We start from the raw sequence: 21,563 nt of genomic DNA, 5'->3' as shown, positions 1-21,563 counted from the left end.
GGGCAATTGCATGATGAAATCATCAGGTCTTTCTGGGGGATGTCAGTCCCAGGTGGAAAATACACAGAACAGAGATTTAATAAGAACCCCACTGTAAGGCAAATTGCTACAGCCTCTATGCTAGTTATAAGTCGCAATGGCTGAAAGGGGATCTAGTTGCCCACAAGGACCGTGACTCCTCCACAAGCAGGACCATCTACAATTTTTATCCTTAAGAAAGATAGTAATATCATGCATGGTGGGGTCATCATGCCTTTAAATGATGACCTCCTGTATGCAAAAGCAGGCTGATTCATGCTTTTACAGGAGTGCCTTGATGTCTTCTGCATTTTGTCAGAATCTACGGCAATTCCACTATAGGAATTTTGGCATTACAGAGGCTTGGTGGATAGGTCAGTCGGCTTCCAAAGTGCAAAGGGTTTACTTTTCTCAATCTTGGATTTATCTTTTTTGGGAAGTATGCTGTTTGTGTCCCTTTCTTTCTCCACAAAGAGTTCCAAGACTGAATTGTCCTTGGTTTTGACATCCATTTTTTCTTGCCCTGATATGGGCAATTCAGTTTTCTGTGCTGGTTTTTCTGAGCTCAGTAGCCAGCGATGGACACAAATGACTCTTTCGGTGGTAGTCACCGAAAAGTTTCTTGGAAAACTTTTCAGCATATGTTGCCTAACTGCTACTTAGTGGTTTAACTGCTTTTCTGACCTCCTGGTATCAGATGTTCGGCTCTGCCTTTAGTCATTGTATTTCCTTTTCTTCCTTCCACCTCTGGAATGCTCGTGAGTAAGATGGGCACTCGCCTTGGCAGTTAATGCAGGTGTGTTTTGCAGCTTTACATGATGTTATCTCATGGTCCTTTGAACCACATTTTATACATGCAAGGGCACCACAAAACAGGCCATTTGTAGATGTCCATATTTCTGGCACTTGAAGCACCTTAATGGGATTGGAAGATATGGACATACTGCACATAATACTGTGTAACCAGCTTTAATCTCGCTGGGAGATACTGGTGTATTAAATGTAAGGATGAGGTTCCTAGTCGAGACTAGATTCCCATCCCAACATATGGCCATTTGCTTTGCTGTTATCACTCCTTGGCATTTTATTTCAAGCAGATGCCTTCCAAGATAACACCTTGGGATGAGTTCAATGTCTTTTGGGGTGTTACTACAATTGGTATTCCCGATTAGATGTTGCTTGGAGGAGGTGTTCAGAGTGCCCATCGGTTTTCGTCTCAACAATAGCTTTGCCAGAACAAAGCCATTTAACCAATTTGGGTGATCCTGCTAGCCCTTCTGGATGAAGAAGGGTGACATTTTTTCTATAGGCTTTCTTTCCACTTGTGGAATGTACAATCAGGTAATGAGAATCTTCAGTTCTGGGTCTTTTAGTTGAAGTAGCATTTTAGATTTCAGTAATATAATTTTCCAGTAGGGACCATGCTGGGGTCCCAGAAGGAGAATTTAAAATCTCAGGATTCATAGTTATTTTCGTTCAGAGCCCAGGCTCCCCACCACCACAGAGCCCAAATGGGATGCCCACTACCCAGCAACCAATAAATGTGCCTGGGAGTGGGATGAAAAGGATACCCACACCTCCTCCAGCCTCTGCCCCACAGACCATGAAAGTAGGGGTATGGCATCGACATGGCTATCCTATCAGGTGAACTCACTAGCTGACTGATCCTGGCCGAGCTATCTAGGATCACCTGTCTTGTCAAAGCAGGGACCAAAGTGGTGTGTTGAATCTGGATCCCTCAACCACCAGGATCTCCCTTTCCGAATTTCCATGGATTGCAGCAGCTAGGAAACACACCAGAATCCTATGATGTTAGCCTGGAACCTAGGCTGTGGGAATTGGATCCCAGTGATGCTAATTTGGAGGACCAGCAGTGTCATTAGGAAGTCCCCTCACCACATGCAGGTGCCCACATCGAGGGGGGGCCTGACCAGAAGGCACCCGAGTTCTTGGGCAACTTGTGGGGCAGCAGAGTTAGCCATAACAGTCATGCCCCATGGACAGACTGTTTTCATCAAAGGACATACAAGAGATGAGAGATTGGGAGAAGTACACAGTTAGTCAGGAAATCCCACAACTGGCAAATCCTGGGGATAGACAACCACAATGGCCTGACATAGCCAAATGGTCAGGAACAAGAGTGCAATTGCATGCACTCTTTGAATAGACCGGGGGTCAAGCCAGTAATTGCTAAATACGATTAATGTTTGTACTGATGATTTATTGTAAACCCCACTGCCCTGGTGGTTGTGCCAGAGTATATATTATCTGCTGTGTGTCAGCTGTGCATACAGCAGAGCAGTTCACCCAGACGATAAGGCATCCTAACACAATTCCAGATTTGCTGGTTCAAGGAATCACCTATCTTAATGCTAAGGGCAAAAACCCCACAAACACAAAAATCCTGCCCAACTGCATCACCAAAGATATCAGACCACTTGGTGTGTTGGAAATGGCCTAGCAGCTGAAGGCATCTAAGCAGATGTGTAAAGGACAATTGATCTGGCAGTTATGGGCAAGTCTACAAAAAGCATCGCAACTAACCTGCATTGCCTACATTGACTACCACAAGGCCTTCGACTCTGTATCCCACAGCTGGCTGATAGAGACACTGAAGATCTGCAAAGTCAACCTGACACATCCCAGAACCAACCATGGCACTATGGTTCTGTCCGGCACTCAACCCACTGTCCACCATGCTCAACAATAGCAAGAATGAATACAACCTAATAGAAGAGAGGGAAAAAAAGGAAAGAAAAGGCTTATGACCCTGTTCCAAGAAAGTAATTATGGAAAGCCCCGCAAAATATGTCAATTGATCCAGAGCTTGTTGAACTGATTAGGGAATTGTACAATAATAACGTGGCATATATTGAAATTCAGAATACTCCATCTAACCAAATCTATCCAACTAAGGGGCTGAGACAAGGATGTAGCTTACCACCTTTATTGTTTAATGTCTTCTTGGAATGTGCCTTACAAGAATGAAAAAGCAGCTGTATTGGAATGGGAGTGCCAACTAATGACAGATATCTGTGGAATCTTAATTTTGCAGATGATCAGGTCATCGCTGCACAGGAAGCTTTGGATTTAGAATACTGTATTTCCCCATGTATAAGAAGACGCACCTTTTTTCGAAAAATTTGGGGTCTAAAAACAGGGTGTGTCTTATACAGTGGTTGTAGATTTTTTTACTTGCATTTCCCACTTTTTCGCACTTGATGTCTTTGCGCTCATTGTTTCGCACTTGTTACCGGTATATTAGGTTACGTTTTGCCACGTTCTGCCCAGAAATGGCTCAGAAAAGATTTTCGTACAGTGCTGAATTCAAGTTAAAAGTGATCCAGTTTGCAAAAGTGAATGGAAATCGTGCTGCTGAACGTAAGTTTGGTCCTCCTCCAACTGAGAAAACAATCCGAGACTGGCTACGGGAAGAAGAAACCCTACTGAAAACGCCACGGCAGAAGAAGGCCATGAGAGGCAAGTCAGCAAAATGGCCTGATTTAGAGAGAGAATTGAAGATATGGATTGAAGAGCAAAGGGCAATTGGAATTCCTGTGTCCACAAAGATGGTTCAACATGAGGCAAGAAGAAATGCTGATGAAAAAGAAGTTACTGATTTCAAAGGAGGACACAATTGGTGCTTTAGGTTCATGAAACGGAATGGACTAAGCATGCGTACAAGCACCAGACTTGCCCAAAACATGCTGAAAGCTATGAGCAGAAGGTCCTTGAATTTCATCGTTTTGTCATTCAATGTTGGAAGACACATCAGTTTGAGTTGGGAAAGATTGTAAATATGGACGAAGTCCCCCTTTAATTTGATGTCCCAAGTAACAGAACTGTTGATAAGAAGTGGGTGAAAACTGTAACTGTGAAGACAAGTGGACACGAAAAGAGCCATTATACAGTTGTTCTAGCTTGTTGTGCTGATGGAACCAAGCTGCCTCCTATGCTGATTTTCAAACGCAAAACAATGCCAAAAGAAGACATTCCTCGAGGAGTGATTGTCCACGTTCATGACAAGGGTTGGATGGATCAGGATGGGATGAAGATCTGGTTTGAGAAAGTTGAGAGCAGGAGGAGACCAAGTGGGCTCTTATGCAAACCTGCCCTATTGGTGCTTGATCAGTTCAGGGCACGGCGCCTCCGTAGCCAGGTGGGAAGGAGCAGCAGTGCGCAGCACACGCTTCTTGATTAGAATGGGGGTTCGAGCCCGTCACCACCAAATACGGAGGATGTGGAAAGGTCAAGGAATGACCACCGCATATCCCGCAGCAATATGGCCTTAGTTGCTAATGCTCCTAAAAACCAACCAAACAACAACAACAAGTTCAGGGCACATAACAAAAAATACAAAGAAGATTGCTGCAGAGCAAAAAACAAAACTTGCCGTCATACCTGGAGGCTTGACATCCCAGCTCCAACCACTTGATGTCAACATTAACAAACCCTTCAAAGCCGCCATGAGAGACGAATGGAACTAATGGATGAAGTCTTCTGGGGACAATTTGACACCAGCAGGAAGAGTGAAGAAACCAACTATAGGAGAAGTTTGTACCTGGGTGAAAAGATCCTGGGATAATATCAAGATTGAAATCGTTGTCAAATCATTTAAGAAGTGTGGCATTTCAAATGCCATAGATGGAACTGAGGCAATATATGAAAACAGTGATTCGTCATCAGACACAGATGAGGACAAGCTAATGGATGGGAGTTTTGACAGTGATGAGTTGTATGAATTTTATGATGAATAAAACTTGAGTTCAATAACTTTATGTAATACATTTTTTTTCAAATTTTGGGCCCCAAAATTAAGGTGCGTCTTATACATGGGGAAATATGGTATGTTAAGACATGTTAAGAAATTGCATCTAACCGATGGGGTCTCAATATCAGTTTTACAAAAATAGAGGTCCTCAATGCTATATGGTGGGACAACAATATCTCCCCTAGAACTAAAAAAACATATCAGACAGTCATTGGTGGATCAGTCCTTTGCTATAGTTGTGAGGTGTGGACACTGAAATAGGGTGACAAAAAGAAGCTTAGAGTCCTTGAGATGGACTACCTACGTTGGAGTGATAGTGTCTAGACTTGAGAAGATTACAAAAGAGAAAATAAGATGTTTGCATGCAGATGAAGATATTATAGAACAAATAGAAAATAGGAGATTGATATGGTTTCGACATCTTATGCACATGAATGAAGAGAGATGGCCTAAAATTTTATGAGTGGATCCCAGAAGGGAAGAAAAGAGGATGAGGACAACCTAGAAAAACATGGAAGGGAGAAGAACTATCAGCCATGAGAAAGAGAAATTTGAAGATGCCCAGGTCTGGTGACTTGGGAAAATGGGAACGACAAGGCAACGACGATCTGTCGTATAAAGCCAAACATAGATGGATAAAATCTTGCATTCTGAGATAAAATCATGTAAAAAAAAAAAAAAAAAAAAAACCCTGACGAAAAAACTTTTTAAATTTAATTTTTTAAGATTGAATTATTTTGATTTCTTTTCAAATTATAACAGAATTTGATACGACACATACAGGGGGTCCCTGGTATCCGAGTCCCCACAGTTGTGTGTGTGGTATGGTTGTTTATTGGCGCATTAGCTGCTATGGCTATAGTGCGCCTATTCGTAGTTAGATCAGAAAATAATTAAGAACGTAGCAGTTCAAATTCATTTCAGTTCTGAAACCTATTCATAAAAGATTATACACTCCAATTTGTTTCAAAAAGAAAAAAGTTCCTTAATATTTGCCTCCTCTCCTATGATATGATGTAATATCAACAGTTCTTGAAGATTAGCCAGATTTTGAAGTGTTGAAGTACGATGTGGTTGATAGTGTGGACAGTCAATCAAAATATGTTTGACTGTAGGTGTTCAGAGCAATGAGAACACTGAGGAGGATCATCGCTGGTGAGTAAATGGAGGTGAGTCAGATGGGTATGCCCTATTCTAATCTGTGCGAGTACCACTTCTTCTCGCCGAACTGTCTAGTGCATGAGTGCCATAATTTTGGATCCTGTTTCAATTGGAAAAGTTTGTTATTTGTTTCTTTATGCCATAGTTCTGTCCACTGTGCATTGTATGCTGTTTGAATTATATTATAATCAGAAGCTGGAATGAAGACAGAGGTTAAGTCTAAGGTTGATGGATTTTTAGCAGATATATCAGCCAGTTCATTTCCTTTTATGCCTGAATGTGCCGGAATCCAGCAAAACTTCACTAGTTGTTGATGGTGATCAATTTGCAATAGCAAACTCATGATTTTCATTAAAATATGGTGATTCTTTTGAGAGGGATTCTGCATTCCTCTAATTGAGCTGAGGGAGTCAGTGTAAACTATATATTTTGCAGATGGGTGTAGAGTCAAATTTTCTAGAGCTAATTGTATTGCATACAGTTCTGCTGAAAAGTTACTATACTCAGGTGGAAGAGAAGCTGATATGATAGCAGAGGGAAACACTGCTGCTCCAACAGTTGAAAGAGATTTGGAACCATCCGTATATACTGGCAAGAAGTCAGCACAGCTTTGAATATGGCTAGCATGGAGTTGTTGCACATTCAGTGTCGGTAGGCGATTCTTTCCCCATTGTAGAAAATAAGTATCACAGGTCAGTTGAGAAAAGGCAGTCCACGGTGGATGAGAGTAATTCTTTATCTGTTGCCTATTGTGGAGAGGAACATTCCAGTTTTGTGATATTTCAAGGAGCTGTAGGCCAGCTGGTCGGATTTTACTTGGTTTATTTCTATAGAGATTAACTAGTGGTTGATTAAAAAGGTATGGCTGAATAGGATGCAAAGAGCAAGTCTGTATTTTGGCTGAATATTTAAGTAACAGCATTTTTCTGTGGAGATGCAGAGGGGGCTCATGAGCTTCAATGTATAGACTATGAGTTGGAGATGTCCTATACGCACCTATTGCAATCCGCAATGCATTATGTTGAATAGGATCCAGCCAGCGTAGTACACTCCTTCGGGCAGAATCATAAACTGGAGCACCATAATCTAAACGGGATCTAATCAATGCTCTATATAAGAGCAGCAAAGTTGAATGGTCTACTACCCAAGAATGGGCAGATAGAGCTCTTAGCATGTTGATCTTTTTGAGACAGGTAGTAAGTAATAATTTAACTTGCTCAAAGAAGTTCAGCTTACTGTCCAGGATTAGTCCCAAGAATCTGATATTGCTGGCAATCGGAATGGTGGAATTTGATATCCGAAGTTCAGGATCCGTATGCAGTTTGCGTTGATTGCAAAAGTGGATCGCAACTGTTTTCTGTTGGGAAAGACAACATCCATTGAGCTCAGCCCACTTTTGTACTTTATTGAGAGACATCTGCAATTGCCTTTTGATAGACCTCATATTCTGTGAATAGTAAGAAAGAGAGAGATTGTCAGCGTAAAGGTATGCCTCTACAGTATTTGGGAGTTCTTTTGTGATGGAATCAATTCTGAGGGCAAACAGGGTTGCACTCAAAATTGACCCTTGTGCAAGAATGTAGTAGAAAGGGAATTTTGATATCAGACCTGGAAAGATCTGGTCTTGAGGAAGTTCCTAATAAATATAGGCAGGTTGCCATGGAGACCATGATTATGGAGGTCATGGAGAATTCCGTAACGCCAGGTAGTATCGAATACCTTCTCTATATCTATGGAGACCATAACTAGGTGTTCGTTTTTAACAAAGGCATTGCGAATTTCAGATTCAGCCTTGATCATCAGATCAAAGGAGGACCTGTTTTGGTGAAAGCCATGCTGACTATTACTTAGTAGATGTTCGCTTTCAATGATCCAAGTGAGTCGACTGTGGATCATTTTTTCAAGAATTTTACCGAGGCAACTGGACAGAGATATTGGTCTGTAACTATTAGGATTGGAGGGGTCTTTTCCAGGTTTCAAAAAGGCCAGAACTGTAGCATGGTGTCAAGAAGTGGGATAAACATTTCCCAGGAAGATTTGGTTAAAGAAGGCTAGCAGCATTTGTAAGTTTTCTCATCAAGGTGCTGTAACATAACATAACATATCCCACCTGGCCTAGCGGCACTGCTGTGTGTTGTTCTGATGGCTTGCAAAAGTTCACAGTATTGGAGCGGCTGGTTATATGGAAGTAGCAGTGAGGTTCGAAAGTTGATGTGTCTCTGTTCTGTGGTGGTCTTAGTGTTCTGAAATTCCGGAGTGTAGGTGGAAGCAGCTGAGACGTGAGCAAAAGTTTTGCCTAAGGCATTTGCTATATCCAGAGGAGCAGAGACGTCTCTAGACCACTGCAGGAACGAATTGGGGAAGGAACAGTTAGAAACTTCCTGGAAAGCTGCCTAATTTTCTTCCATATTAATCGTGGGTTCGTGTTTCTATTGATAGTCGATGCAAACCGAGTCCAAGAATCTCTCTTGGCTTGTCTTTGAATGAGACGAGCTTTTGCCTTTAGTTTCTTGTAGTTAATAATATTAACTGTAGTTGGAGTTCGACGAAATATATTCCATGCTTTATTTTTTTTTCTTTCTTTCTTTCTTTGCTTTTGTGCATTCCTCATTCCACCAACAGTTGAAATGGCGTCGAGTCTTGGAATTTGATAATGGGATTGAGCTTTTAGCTGCAAATAAAAGGCAGGAAGTGATATAATCAGTAACTTCATCTATGGGATGTAGTTGTATAATTTTTTTGTCCAGTGTGACTGTTGACTGAAATTTGTCCCAATTAGCTTTAGAGAATTTTCATTTCCTGCAGGGTTCAACTAATGGTGGTTGTGTAGTCATCAGATTACAAACAATTGTAAAATGATCGCTGCCCATGGAATTATCCAGAGCGGACCATTGCATGACTGAAAACAGTATTGGGGAGCAAATTGATAGGTCAATGGCAGAAGTCTGTCCATTAGGTAACTGTATATGGGTGTGCGAGCCACTGTTAAGAAGAGTGAGGTTTTGTTTTTCCAGTAAAGTTTCAATCAGTCGGCCACGTCTGTCTAATTTAGATGATCCCCATAAAGGGTGGTGGCCATTGAAATCCCCTAGCAGGCAGATAGGGGAGGGCAGCTGTAATTTTGGTTTTTTTAGGAGCATTAGCAACTAAGGCCATATTGCTCTGGGATATGCGGTGGTCCTTCCCTGACCTTTCCGCATCCTCTGTATTTGGTGGTGACGGGCTCGAACCCCGGTCTAATCAAGAAGCATGTGCTACGCACTGCTGCTGCTCCTTCCCACCTGGCTACGGAAGCGCCAAGGGTAGCTGTAATAAAATTTCTTTAAGATCATTATAAGAGTAAGTACAAATTTGTATGATTTGGTGGGAGATAAACTGAGACTAGAGTTATAGCAGTCTGAGTAATCAGACGCACAGCGACAGCTTCGATTTGGGTTTGGAGAGTGATTTGCCTAGCTGGAATCCTTGTGCTAATTAAAATAGCTTCACCACCACGAGCAGAATCAGATGTATTCCGATCTCGTCTATAGACTGAGTAGTTTTTATGGAAATGGAAATTTGAGCAGTTAAATAGGTTTCTTGCGGGCAGAAACCAACTGGAGAGTGGCAGTTAATTAAGTAATGAATGTCGTCAATGTTGCCACGAAAGCCTCTGCAATTCCATTGCAAGATGTTAGGCATTACTTGAATTTAGAAGAAGCTGTACCTGACGTGGCTGTCTTATGGCGTTCTGGCTTTGGTTTGTCTCTTTTTGGAAATGAAGGACAACCTGTGTCCATATCTTCTACTTCTACAAATATTTCCAGAATCGGATCTTCCTGTTTGGATGAATACTCTGGATGCATCAATGTGTCCCGAATAATCTTTTTTGAAGATGAACTAGGATTATTTGAAGTAGTAGCAATTACTGGTGGAGGAGGAGATTTTACTGGAATCTTAAGAGGCGTATTACTTGCTTGGTCTGAGTGCTTCAGGGTATTGGACTCTTGCTGAGAGAGGACAGCTCGAGCCCAGTCGGAGATTGATATGTTATGTGGAACGGTAACATCAGTTTGCGTGGCTATTGTCTGATATTTTTTCTTGATACTGGCATAGGTACGGTTAGGTATACTGGGTGCAATTAATTTTCTTGCTTCCTAATAACTAACTTTATATTCAACTTTATATTTCACAATCTTTTTCTCCGTTTTCCATCTCTCACGTCTTAGAGTAGGCAGGATGGTTGCCTTTGCAGTTGGGACAGATCATTTCTTTCACCGAACAATCACTTTGAATGTGATCGGAGGATCCACAGTTGGGACAAACTGGGTTGCCTCTGCATGTCGTTTGAGTGGCCATACTTTTGGCATTTATAACATCTCAACAGATTGGGTATGAAAGGACGAGTGCAGCAAAGGAGATATCCTGCTTTTACTGATGAGGGCAGATTTGGACTGTTAAAGGTGAGAATGATATTTCTGGTAGGTATGAGTATATTGTCTCTTTTGACCATAACTCTTTTTACAGCGATTACATTCTGTTCCTGAAGCTCTTCTTTAATTTCTTCCTCCATCACATTCATCAGGCCCCAACTAGATATTAAACCCTTTGATGTATTTAGGGTTGCATGTGGAGTTACGTTAACTGGAATACCAGCAAACTTTGTAATTTTCAGTAGTTTTTCAGAATGCCTGTGGTTTAGTTTCAACAAGTAAGTCCCCTGATTGCAGTCTCCTAAACGTCTTGGGATGATTGCAGTCTCCTAAACATCTTGGGAGACTGCAATCAGGTGTTTTTGGGAGATCTGCAATACTTTCCAGGTGTTTTGGATTAGAAAAGGGGATAGCTTACTGAGAGGCTGTTCTGGCAGTGAGTGCATTATTAACAATGCTGGTAAGTCTGTCACCGAGGGATTTGTTTTTAACCTCTTTGCTTGTGACGAATCATGTTCATGTTCGGTATCTGGCCAACAGCTTGTTGACTCTATAGATGGAAACATATTTTTTTCCATGTTGGCTCCTCTTAGCCCCTGGCAGATAAACTTTTCTGCCAAGGTTACCGGCCCCGCCACGGAGAGGCAGGAGCAGTGCCTGGTGTGACCAAGCGAAATCAGTAGGCGTTAGTCTATTAGATATGAAAAATAAAGAAAGATTACTTTCCTTCCTTGCTCTCTACCAGTACTTTTGATACAAGAGCTACTAAATAAAAGGATTTCTCAACGAGAGGAACGTAAAAGAGAACGTAGAATTCACCTATCAAAAAGTCGCAGTGAAAGCACAAAGAGAAATCGCTCAGTCACAATTGCTTGGCACCCGGGGCCTCCCCACAGTTACGAGGGTTTAAGAAGGGAAGAATTAAAGCTTTTTCCCTTGAGAAAATTGACCAAGCACTTGAATTTTTTTTGTGAGAATGATCTTCTTCATGGTCATGCAACAAATGTTAAGCGCAAAGTTAAAGACATAACTAAATGCTATGACACAATTTTATCTGAAAAAATACAAAAAAAAAAAAAAAAAAACACGAACAACTCTGGATTCATTCTTTATTCGTACAACTGAAAAATAGTGTAAGTTCAATAAACTTTACTTAACCTTACATTGTGTAACATATTATAATAAGAAATGTCTAATAAAAAAAATTTTCTAATTTTTCAGTTCCTTCAACCATTTTTTACTATGTACAAGTACATAATAAACATTACTATATAATATCGGTGTAGATACACTATATATACTCATCCTTACAATGAGTTGACCATGTATTGCACTACCTCGAATAAGTAATGCTTCACTTGCAATACCAGGGTACCTGCCCACCCAATGATAAAAAGCAAACTAGCTTTGAAACTGTACCATCTGGGTGGTGGCACTCAATGAGACTTAGTAACACTAGACTTCTCTTTCTTTACATATTCGAGGTAGTACAATACATAGGCAACTTGTTGTAAGGATGAGCACAATATGAGATACAGATGAAATTATGCTTTTCACACTACTATCATAGTTTTTCTTTAAGAGTTGTCTATGGTGTATCTACACAAATATTATATAGATATAGAATCGTAAACTCTTTAAAATATTATGCCTAGTTGCATTTGGTTTTATTTAAATAATAAACATTAGGAAAATCAGTCCCCATATTAAGTGGATTCGTTTTAAGTGGAATTTTCTGGAACCAATTATCGTCGGACAACGAGGATCCCCTGTATTACAAAAAAAGTTACCAATCCTCAATAAAATCAATACCTGATGTATCAAATGGGTATCTAAAACTTCCTTGTTAAACCTGGTTAATGAATATTGTGGAATAGCAGGAGCTACTTTCATATCTTTCACTACCTGAAATGGACGAAACATTCCCTGCTGCTCGTCAGACTGAAATCAAAAAGGTTAACATATAAGTAATTAAAAATAAATAAAAATTAATATATTTATCACTATTATAAACATCATTATTCACAATCTAAAATTAAAGCCACCATGACAGAATGGCAAACAAGATTTTGAGTTATCAAATGCCAGAAAGCCTTTGGCTTTTTTAAAATTATAATAATAAGTAATTAATATCAATAATATTAATTGCTATTAATACTAATAAAAACGTGCAACCAACCTCAGATTTTCTAAAGGTTGTTTTTTTTTTTTAAATCGTGGTTTGGACATAAATTTAAAATTAAATTTCAATGACAACATTTATTTTTTAATTGATTAACACTGTATTTTTTAAAGTAAAATATCATGTTCATAAAAAATGAAATTTACATTATGAAATTTAAAAAAAAATTTCATTATGTATCATAACAGATAATATTTTCACAGATTTATAAATTCATAGGGTGCATGACTGTATATCTCATTGATTTTTTTTTTATTTTAAATGCAACTCCAACTACTGTAATTAGAGTACGAATAGTCAAAATTATATATATATATGTAAAACCCCCTCTAAAGTAATGCAGAGGTACTAAGTCCTTTCCACCCTTTACTCCTGTAAGGTCCGTGGTTGAGATGCTGCAGATCGGAGTTGCTGTTCCAACACAAACTACTGATGCTTGATGGGATTGATGCCTGTGGAATTTAGAGGCCAGGGCAATACCTGGAAGTCTTCCTCATGTTCTGCGAACCAGTCTCGAACAATCTGGGAGGTGTGGCATGGCGCATTATCCTGCTGAAAGACGGCACTGCCAGAGGGGAAAACCGTTGCCATGAAAGGGTGTACCTGGTCAGAAATGATGTTTAGGTAGGTGGTAGACTCCAGAGTGCCTGGCACATCGATGACTGGACCCAGGGTATCCCAGCAGAACATCGCCCAAAGCATTACGCCACCGGCTTGTTTTTGTCCCACAGTGCATCCAGGCAAACGACGCACGCATACCTGGCCGTCCACATGGTGCAACAGGAAACGTGAATCATCAGGTCATTCTTCCAATCACTCAAGGTCCAGTTTCGATGCTCGTGTATCCATTGTAGGCGCTGTCGCCGATGAACCATGGTTAGCATGGGCACTCGGAGCGGCCTGCGGTCACGTAGCCCCATTTTCAGCAGGGTTCGATGTACTGTGTGTTGTGACACATTTATTCCCATCACCAGCATTCCAATTACCAATGAGTTGCGACACAGTCGCCCTTCTGTTGCCATGTACCATCTGGGAGAGCCTTCTCTCAACTCGAGCATCGATGAGCCATGGTCGTCCAACACCTTGCCAGCAGTTCGTGGGTTCCCCCTCCTCGGACAACTTTCGGTAGGTAATAACCATGGCTGACCGTGAGCATCCCACCAGCTGTGCCATTTCGGATATGCTTGTTGTTTTTTTTTTTTTTTTAGGAGCATTAGCAACTAAGGCCATATTGCTCCGGTGATATGCGGTGGTCATTCCCTGACCTTTCCACATCCTCCGTATTTTGTGGTGACGGGCTCGAACCCTGGTCTAATCAAGAAGCGTGTGCTATGCACTACTGCTTCTTCCCACCTGGCTACAAAGGCGCCTTTTCGGATATGCTCTGACCCAGTTGTCTGGCATTACAATTTGGCCTTTCTTTGTCAAACTTGCTTAAGACCGCTGTCTTTCCCATCTGAAGAACAAAAGTAACACTGATTAACGGAGCTCAGTATCATGTGTTTTTTATACTGTGTCCCAACCCGCGCATGCGCCGTAGTTCACCTGCAGTTGCTTCGATTTGCATAACGACTCGCTGGTCATAATGTTTTGGCTCATTGGTGTATACAAAACATTTTTTCATACTGTAATCAGTATAAAGAAAGTTTTTTAAACAATAAAAAAAATAATTAGTTTGAAATCTGATCACCAATTCTAAATGATTTACTCACTCCAATAAAGTAATTAAAAGTTTGTCATAATAAGGAATGATTCTGGGATTGGAGAACTTGGGAACTTGTCATGGTCTTATTCTTCATTATTAAAATAATGAAGCTTGAAGTCGTAGCCTAACTTTCTTAATTTGAGTAACAAATCCGGTCAAGTTCGTTTTAAAATGTTGCATAAAGATAAAGCACTTTTAATTAAACTTTATTAGATGAATGGCAATAGTGCTATTGTAGTCCACAGAGCATATGAAAGAAAAATTGAGGCTTCTTTGTTCGAGAACGGCATTAAATATTGTAAGGCGCTTTGAAAAAGGCTACCTGACTTCTAAACCTAAAAATGGCTATCCATCAGTATCACAAAATTGATTAATGATCTAAAAATTAATGTGGCGTAACAAAAAAGCCCGTTCAAATTTACTGAGATTATCTAGTATTCATTATATGTCTCTGCATGACTGGTATTCCTTGGAGAATGGTATGTAAAGCATTAAAGGCAAGCCTCCATTTGTTTCCCCAAAACAGTGTTTCTCAACATTTTTTTTAATTAGCTAATCATCCCTCATGAAAATTTAAAAAAGAAAATATTTTATACTTCATTTAATCAATGGGATCCCTGAGCCTGATGCTTCTTAGCTAAAAGTTCAATGTCCAGTATATGATGTTAGTAAGTTTAATTCTAATGTCTCCTCTTGAACATATATCAATTCTGTTTCTTTCCTTTGTTAATATTTTATTTACTGAACTAAAACCACTTTCAACCATATATGACGTTGGAAAACAAAGAAGTACTTGCTATTTCAGACCATACTGCTGGATAAAGAAGTTTAGTTGTATTCGATCCCCACAACCCAGCCATTCCACCTTTTCAAATTTATATTTGCATTCTTCATTACATTTTAATTCAACGAGTTCTTCTTGAATTTCTTCACTAACAGACCCAAAATCACATCCAATTGGATCTAACATCCATGGCTTCACTTCAAAAGAAAATAAAGTTGAAAATCTATTTTTAATTCCACTTTTAAAGAACACAAATGATCTGAATAATTCTTAAGGAAGTAACAGTGTTACGTTGCTCAAAATTCTGTTTTAAATTTTTAAAATATTCGATATGTTTACCAATTTTATCAGGATGCTTCCTTTTTAAGTAATCTATGAGTCTTGATCGTTTCATAGCCTCATTTGAAAAAGAACTATTACACATTACACATAGGCTGTCTTGAGTCGAATGGGCTTTCAATAAAACCATAAGTTAGATATTTATCCAGATACTGTTGACACCTTTTCTTTCCAGCACTTGACATGATTGATGATGGGTTGAATAACTACAAAGAATTAAATAATAAAATATAAGCTATTTTTATTTAACTCTCATAGCTCATGTCACTCACAAAAGCACTATGGATCAAAAATAAACAACTTCCATAAGGAAACAATAAATCAATACTAATTGTCACTTAGAAAGTAGGAACAATAGACTGAAAAATTTCCTCATCCCATCCATGCCTCATATATTGACCCATGAAACAAAAGAATACATAAATAAACCACGCCCACCATGGCGCCACCAAGGTTGCAGCTGTGGGAAAGGCAAAAAAGGCAAGAATTTCAGAGGCTGTTGTTGTTGTTGGTTTTTAGGAGCATTAGCAACTAAGGCCATATTGCTCCGGGATATGCGGTGGTCATTCCCTGACCTTTCCGCATCCTCCATATTTGGTGGCGACGGGCTCGAACCCCGGTCTAATCAAGAAGCGTGTGCTACACACTGCTGCTCCTTCCCACCTGGCTGCGGAGGCGCCTATTTCAGAGGCATTAGCCCTGAAAGCACTTAGGCATTTAATGCCTATGAAAAGCAAAGGTCATTGAATTAAATCATACCCACTGCCTTCCTTTTATAAAAATTCCTCATTTGCTACTAATATAATATACTTAAATGTTAAAAATGAGTTGTCTCAGAGAGAACAGAAAACCCAATGAGAGAAATTAAATATTAAGGAATAAGATGTCATCGGGTAGGGTTGAACTTGAGGGCTACAAACCATTGTAATACCCATGATTTTTTCGTCCTCCTCAAAACCAATTTTTGACCCCTTGGGAGGATACTGCCCCCACTGAGAATCCTTGCCTTAGAAGATCAAATAACTGTATTGAATAAACACATCAATCATCAACTACCACTCAAGAGCATTTTGAGACATGCACTATTAACAGCAGGTAATATCTCAGCTTACTGCAAGCCAGAATTATCCAAGAGATTAAAGAGTGGCTTACATGAAAGAATAATTTTTATGCCGAATGGTACTCCACCAAAACACAGACAATTTCGAAACAGCAAGAAACTTTCATGTAAGGGCAAATTATCAGTTGATATTGTCATTATAACATTATAAATTATAAGGTGATACTGCAGGTTATCCCTGGTCTGCAATATCACCTGACTTAATTCTAGCAAGCGTTTGGTTCCGGGGATATCTAACACACTGAGTTTCCATTTTCCCCCTCAATTTTTTTCAGATTTGCAGACTGCAATTCATTGAAATGTAATCAACAGTCCATCAGAAACTTGGAAAATGTGGATAAACAACGTCTGATCTAGATCATCAATATAGATTGGTGAAAAAGTTACCTTTCCTCCTTTGCGTTATTTCCCTAAATTAAATACTCTGCACACTCCTGGTCAAATTTCAAACTGATTTTTCTACTGTTTTAAAAAACATCATATATACTGATTACAATGCAAAAAACTGTCTTTTGATAGAACTTATAGATTTTTGAAAGTAGAAAAGGACTATAATCACTATAACCTATAATTAAAGGACTATAATGGTCACAATGTCATTTTTAAATCTGCAGTATTTAGAATTTTATAACTCAGCTACATCCACAAATGTAAAAATGCTTTGTGGTATATTTTGTTTCTTAATCAACGTCATAACTACAAAAAAAGTATTAGAACTATACCCATTATAAAGAAATAAATTTTTTAAAAGTTTTATTTTATAATTTAAATTGTTATTATTGTTATTTGGTTTTTTAGGAGTATTAGCAACTAAGGCCATATTGCTCCGGGGATATGCAGTGGTCATTCCCTGACCTTTCCACATCCTCCATATTTGGTGGTCATGGACTCACCCCTGTCTAATCAAGAAGCATGTGCTACGCACTGCTGCTCCTGCCCACCTGGCTATGGAGGGGGCCTTATAATTTAAATACTGTAATGGCTAATTTTCACACACTATGATAACATATAATAAAGTATATATAATTATTATATATATAATAATATTATTTCTTACTGTATTTTAAGTTATAGAACACTGCAAGTTTAAATAATTAGGTTTATATCTGCACCATTTTAGTTTAAGAATATGCAAATAAAACAAACTTTTATAACAAATTTTTACCATTTAAAAAAAAAAATCACCCCACATGAACTGATTACAATGCAAAGAACCACTTTTAAGATAGTTAAAAGCCTAAATATGTTCAAATTTAATAGCTTTATTTTGCCAATATCAACAGACATTTTTAATTAATTTTTTCCCCTTTCAAATACTATTGCTACTACATGCATTATAAAAGTAAAAAAATATCTTAATCTTAAAATAAATTTTTCTTTATTTCTTTTATTTTTTTTATTTTACAAAAGGCAGTTGTCATTACAGGTTTTTAGAAAATTATAATGTAGTTGTGAATAGGGATTTTATTTCCTTATTGACATAGTGCATACAGTTAATAAACAAAAAAAAAAAAAAAAAAACCCGCTAATTATAATTTTTTTTTTTTAAAATAAACTTATAACCTAAGTGATTTGATTACTTTTTATCATAAAACTTCAATTATAATGATTTTTTTATTTAAATTTTCATGGTCAGTACAGCAAGGCAGCAGAAGTATAACAGGTACTATTTGGAATTATAAGGGAAAAATAAGATAAGTGGAAAGTGGTCAAGAGTAGTGCATTTTTAAACGTAATATTTTATTTTATTTTTTGTTTACTCTCAAATATTACTGCACATTGTCCTTATGTTCATTATATTACAAAAGCCTGATTTCACTATACTTCCTTCCCCTTGAAACTAAAAAATCATATCAACACATAGTAGGAAACACGATCTTTTCCTGATTTCATAATACAGAGAAAACCTTGTTAATGTGTTGTAAATGTACCTTGTTAATATACTGTATATTTCTTTGGCATCTTACTGAAGGATACTGTTAAATAAAACTTGCACTCTGTGATCTGTAACATACTGTTTTGCATCCACATGTCATACATAACACAGATTAGCACACCTGATGAGCAATTCATGAACTAGATATGCAAATTGAAATTAAACAGAAATTTGTAAAAATTTTTCAAAATTCTGAATTTAATAGTAATGCTGTAGTTTTACTATAAAGGAAAACTATAGTTAGGATGGTAATACACAGAAGGGGCCAAACAGACTGTCACAAATCCAACTAAAAATATACAACAATAATAATAATAATAAATTTAATTTTTTTTAAAGCAGGATCACAGAAATAAATCCAATAAAGCCAGGTAGCAGAAATATATCTACCTTCACATAAAATATTAATAGGTCATGGAGTTCACATCATACATGGATGAAAAACAAACAAATGAAAATTTAGCAAATCCTGGTGTAATATGTTGTTACCATTCTTGTATAAAGAGAAAGAAATGGGTTGCTTACTAGGTTTTTGGAAGAGTTTGAATGAAGCTATCACTATCTGATGTTAGGCCATGGGTTAGTTACAATTCAACCCCTGTCAAAATTTTGTTTTTGTAAAGTCTAAAAGAAGCAGTGAGAGTACCAATGATTTGTATCAAAGTCCACTCATGATCTGTGTCCCTTGAAACTTAAAGCAAGGAACATACTCGTTCAACTATTTTTGTGAAATAAACCCTACAAAACAGCTGGTCCAATGCAACAACTTCCAAAACTACAGAAGTAGTTTTGGAAACTATTAGGCTCTCTGTTCCAACTAAGAAATACTGTTCAAGGTTTAGGGCAAAATTGATGTCAGATGAACTAATGAAATTTGTGGCAGAGAAGAAAAATGCATGGGATGCATATTTTATTGGTGATACGAGCTAGTCTGTAATCAAGTCAAAAAGGAGGATAGGCAGGCGAAGGGAGATTATGAGAAATCTTTGGCAAAGGATGCAAAGAAAAACAGCAAAGACTACTTATGTAAACTCTAAAATGGAATGAATCAGATTGGTCCACTTGATATCAACGTTTTGAGTATGGATGATAATTCTCAAATAGCTGCCAAACTAAATGAATATTTTGTATCTACATTCACACATGAGTATTTATTCTAGGAGAGGAATGTCTGAAGCTTAAACTCTAACAAGGATCTAAGTGATTTTGTAATAATTGAAAGCAAAGTGGAGGAGAAATTGTTAAAGTTAAACATAAGAAAGGCACCTGGGATAGTGGGATCTATCCAATAATATTAAAGGAGGTGGCAGAGGAAGTAAGCAAACCCTTACCCATGATTACAAGAGGATCCTTGGACTCAGGGGAAATCCCAAGGACTGCAGATGTGCTAATGTATCCCCAATTTACGAAGGGGGATGAAAGAGTGACACGGGTAATTACAGATCTGTTAGTTTGACTTTTGTTCCAAGGGAAAAATAATATAATGGAGTCACTGGTTAAAGAAGCATTGCAGGATCATCTAGACAAGACAGCAGTAATAATTCAGAGAACAGCATGGGTTTGTTAAGTCTTGTCTGACCAATTTGATTGGATACTATGATGTGGTCACAAAGCATCTGGATGCAAAAATAATTTTGATATCATATACTTCGATTTCAGGAAAGCTTTTGATACTGTTGCACATCCAAGACTATGGTAAAAATAGGAACAGTATGGCATTAAAGGCAAGTTGTTACAATGGATAAAAGGATAGCTGAGTGGGAGAAGTCAGAGTGTTAATCACTGGATACTGCTCTACGTGGCCTAATTTTATTAGTGGTGTCTCTCAGAGTTCGGCGTTGGGCTCGTTGTTTTGTATATTTATCAATGATATTGATGAAGGTATATCAAGCTTGATGTCAAAGTTTGCAGATGATACAAAGGTTGGCAGGGTTGTTAATAACAGAAATGACAGTATGCTTCAGCAACAGGATCTGGAAAAGTTGGGCAGATGGACTGAGAAGTGGCAACTGAAGTTTAACACTGACAAATGCAAAGTACTGCATATGGGAACAGTAACCCCAGACAAATGTACCAACTGGATGGTGATACACTCAGGTTAGTGGAGAAAGAAAGACACCTGGGGTAATTGTGCAGTCAGATATTAAGTTCTCTGAGCAGGGCAGATGGGCTGAAAGAGCAGGTCATAGAGTTTTATCAATGATATACAGGAATTTTGCTAGCGGAGAAAATGAAGTGATTATCTCTTTTTATAAGGCAATGTTCAGGCCATACCTTGAGTACTGTATACAGGTCTGGAGGCCTCATTTTAGGAAGGATGTAGAGTTGCTAGAACAAGTAAAGAGAAGGGCAACAAGACTGCTGAGAGGAACAAAGAGGTGCACCTACGAAGAAAGGCTTAAATTCTGAAAGTTGCAGCATCTGGAGACTAGGCACCTGCGAGGTGATCTGATCGAGGTATATAAGGTCTTGAATGGTTTCAGCAGACTCAATGCTGATGGGATATTTCCGCTTGCTCAGATTAAGAACCTGAGGGGGCATAGATTCAAATCGAGGAAAGACAGTTGTAGAACAGATGTGCGGAAGTTTGCCTTTAGCCAGCAGGTGGTTGATTGCTGGAACAGACTTCCATCTGTTGTTGTGGAAGTTGATAGCTTAAATAAATTTAAGGCTGAACTAGACAAACATTTGGAGTGTTACCAGGCAATACTAGGTGTTAGGTGACTCTCATCAACAGATGCAATCCCACCACTTCAAGCCACCATTGGAGGCTTGAAGTGGTGGAACATATGTTTAGTCTCCAGAGCTAAGTTCCGGTCAACCCTTCCCCATCTCTTCCATCACGCAGCATGCCTGATGACTTTTGAGGTTATGATGGACATCACTGCGAGATCCAATCTTCCTTACATTCCGAGGGTACAGCTCAACGGTGTTCGCAGGCCGGCTGCTAGTTAGTACACCAGACCGAACCTATTGGTAAATCTTTAGGAGGCTTCCAGATCAGCTAGTGTATAATCTTGCTACCAAGCTTCGTAAAATTCATACAAATGTATGAACAATCTTACCATGTGTACCCTATCCAAAATTTCATTACTTCATACAGCAAGTCTCCTCACTTTTTCCTTCCCCCCTCAC

At 38.7% G+C, this 21,563-nt stretch overlaps 1 protein-coding gene across 1 annotated transcript in view; it reads right to left on the bottom strand.

Moving 5' to 3' along the window:
• Positions 1-21,563, bottom strand: part of LOC150089268 (uncharacterized) — a 221,698-nt gene that overhangs the window by 61,600 nt on the left and 138,535 nt on the right. Inside the window, exon 8 of the mRNA XM_090389927.1 lies at positions 12,175-12,303. Within this exon, the coding sequence (XP_090246053.1) occupies positions 12,175-12,303 (129 nt within the window). The remainder of the gene's footprint in view (positions 1-12,174; positions 12,304-21,563) is intronic.

Source organism: Mastigoproctus giganteus, chromosome 2 (genome assembly GCF_048544385.1).
Source record: "Mastigoproctus giganteus isolate SK-2022 chromosome 2, ASM4854438v1, whole genome shotgun sequence".
NCBI classification, from domain to species: Eukaryota; Metazoa; Arthropoda; class Arachnida; order Uropygi; family Thelyphonidae; genus Mastigoproctus; species Mastigoproctus giganteus.
This window is presented reverse-complemented; position numbering and strand designations above follow the sequence as displayed.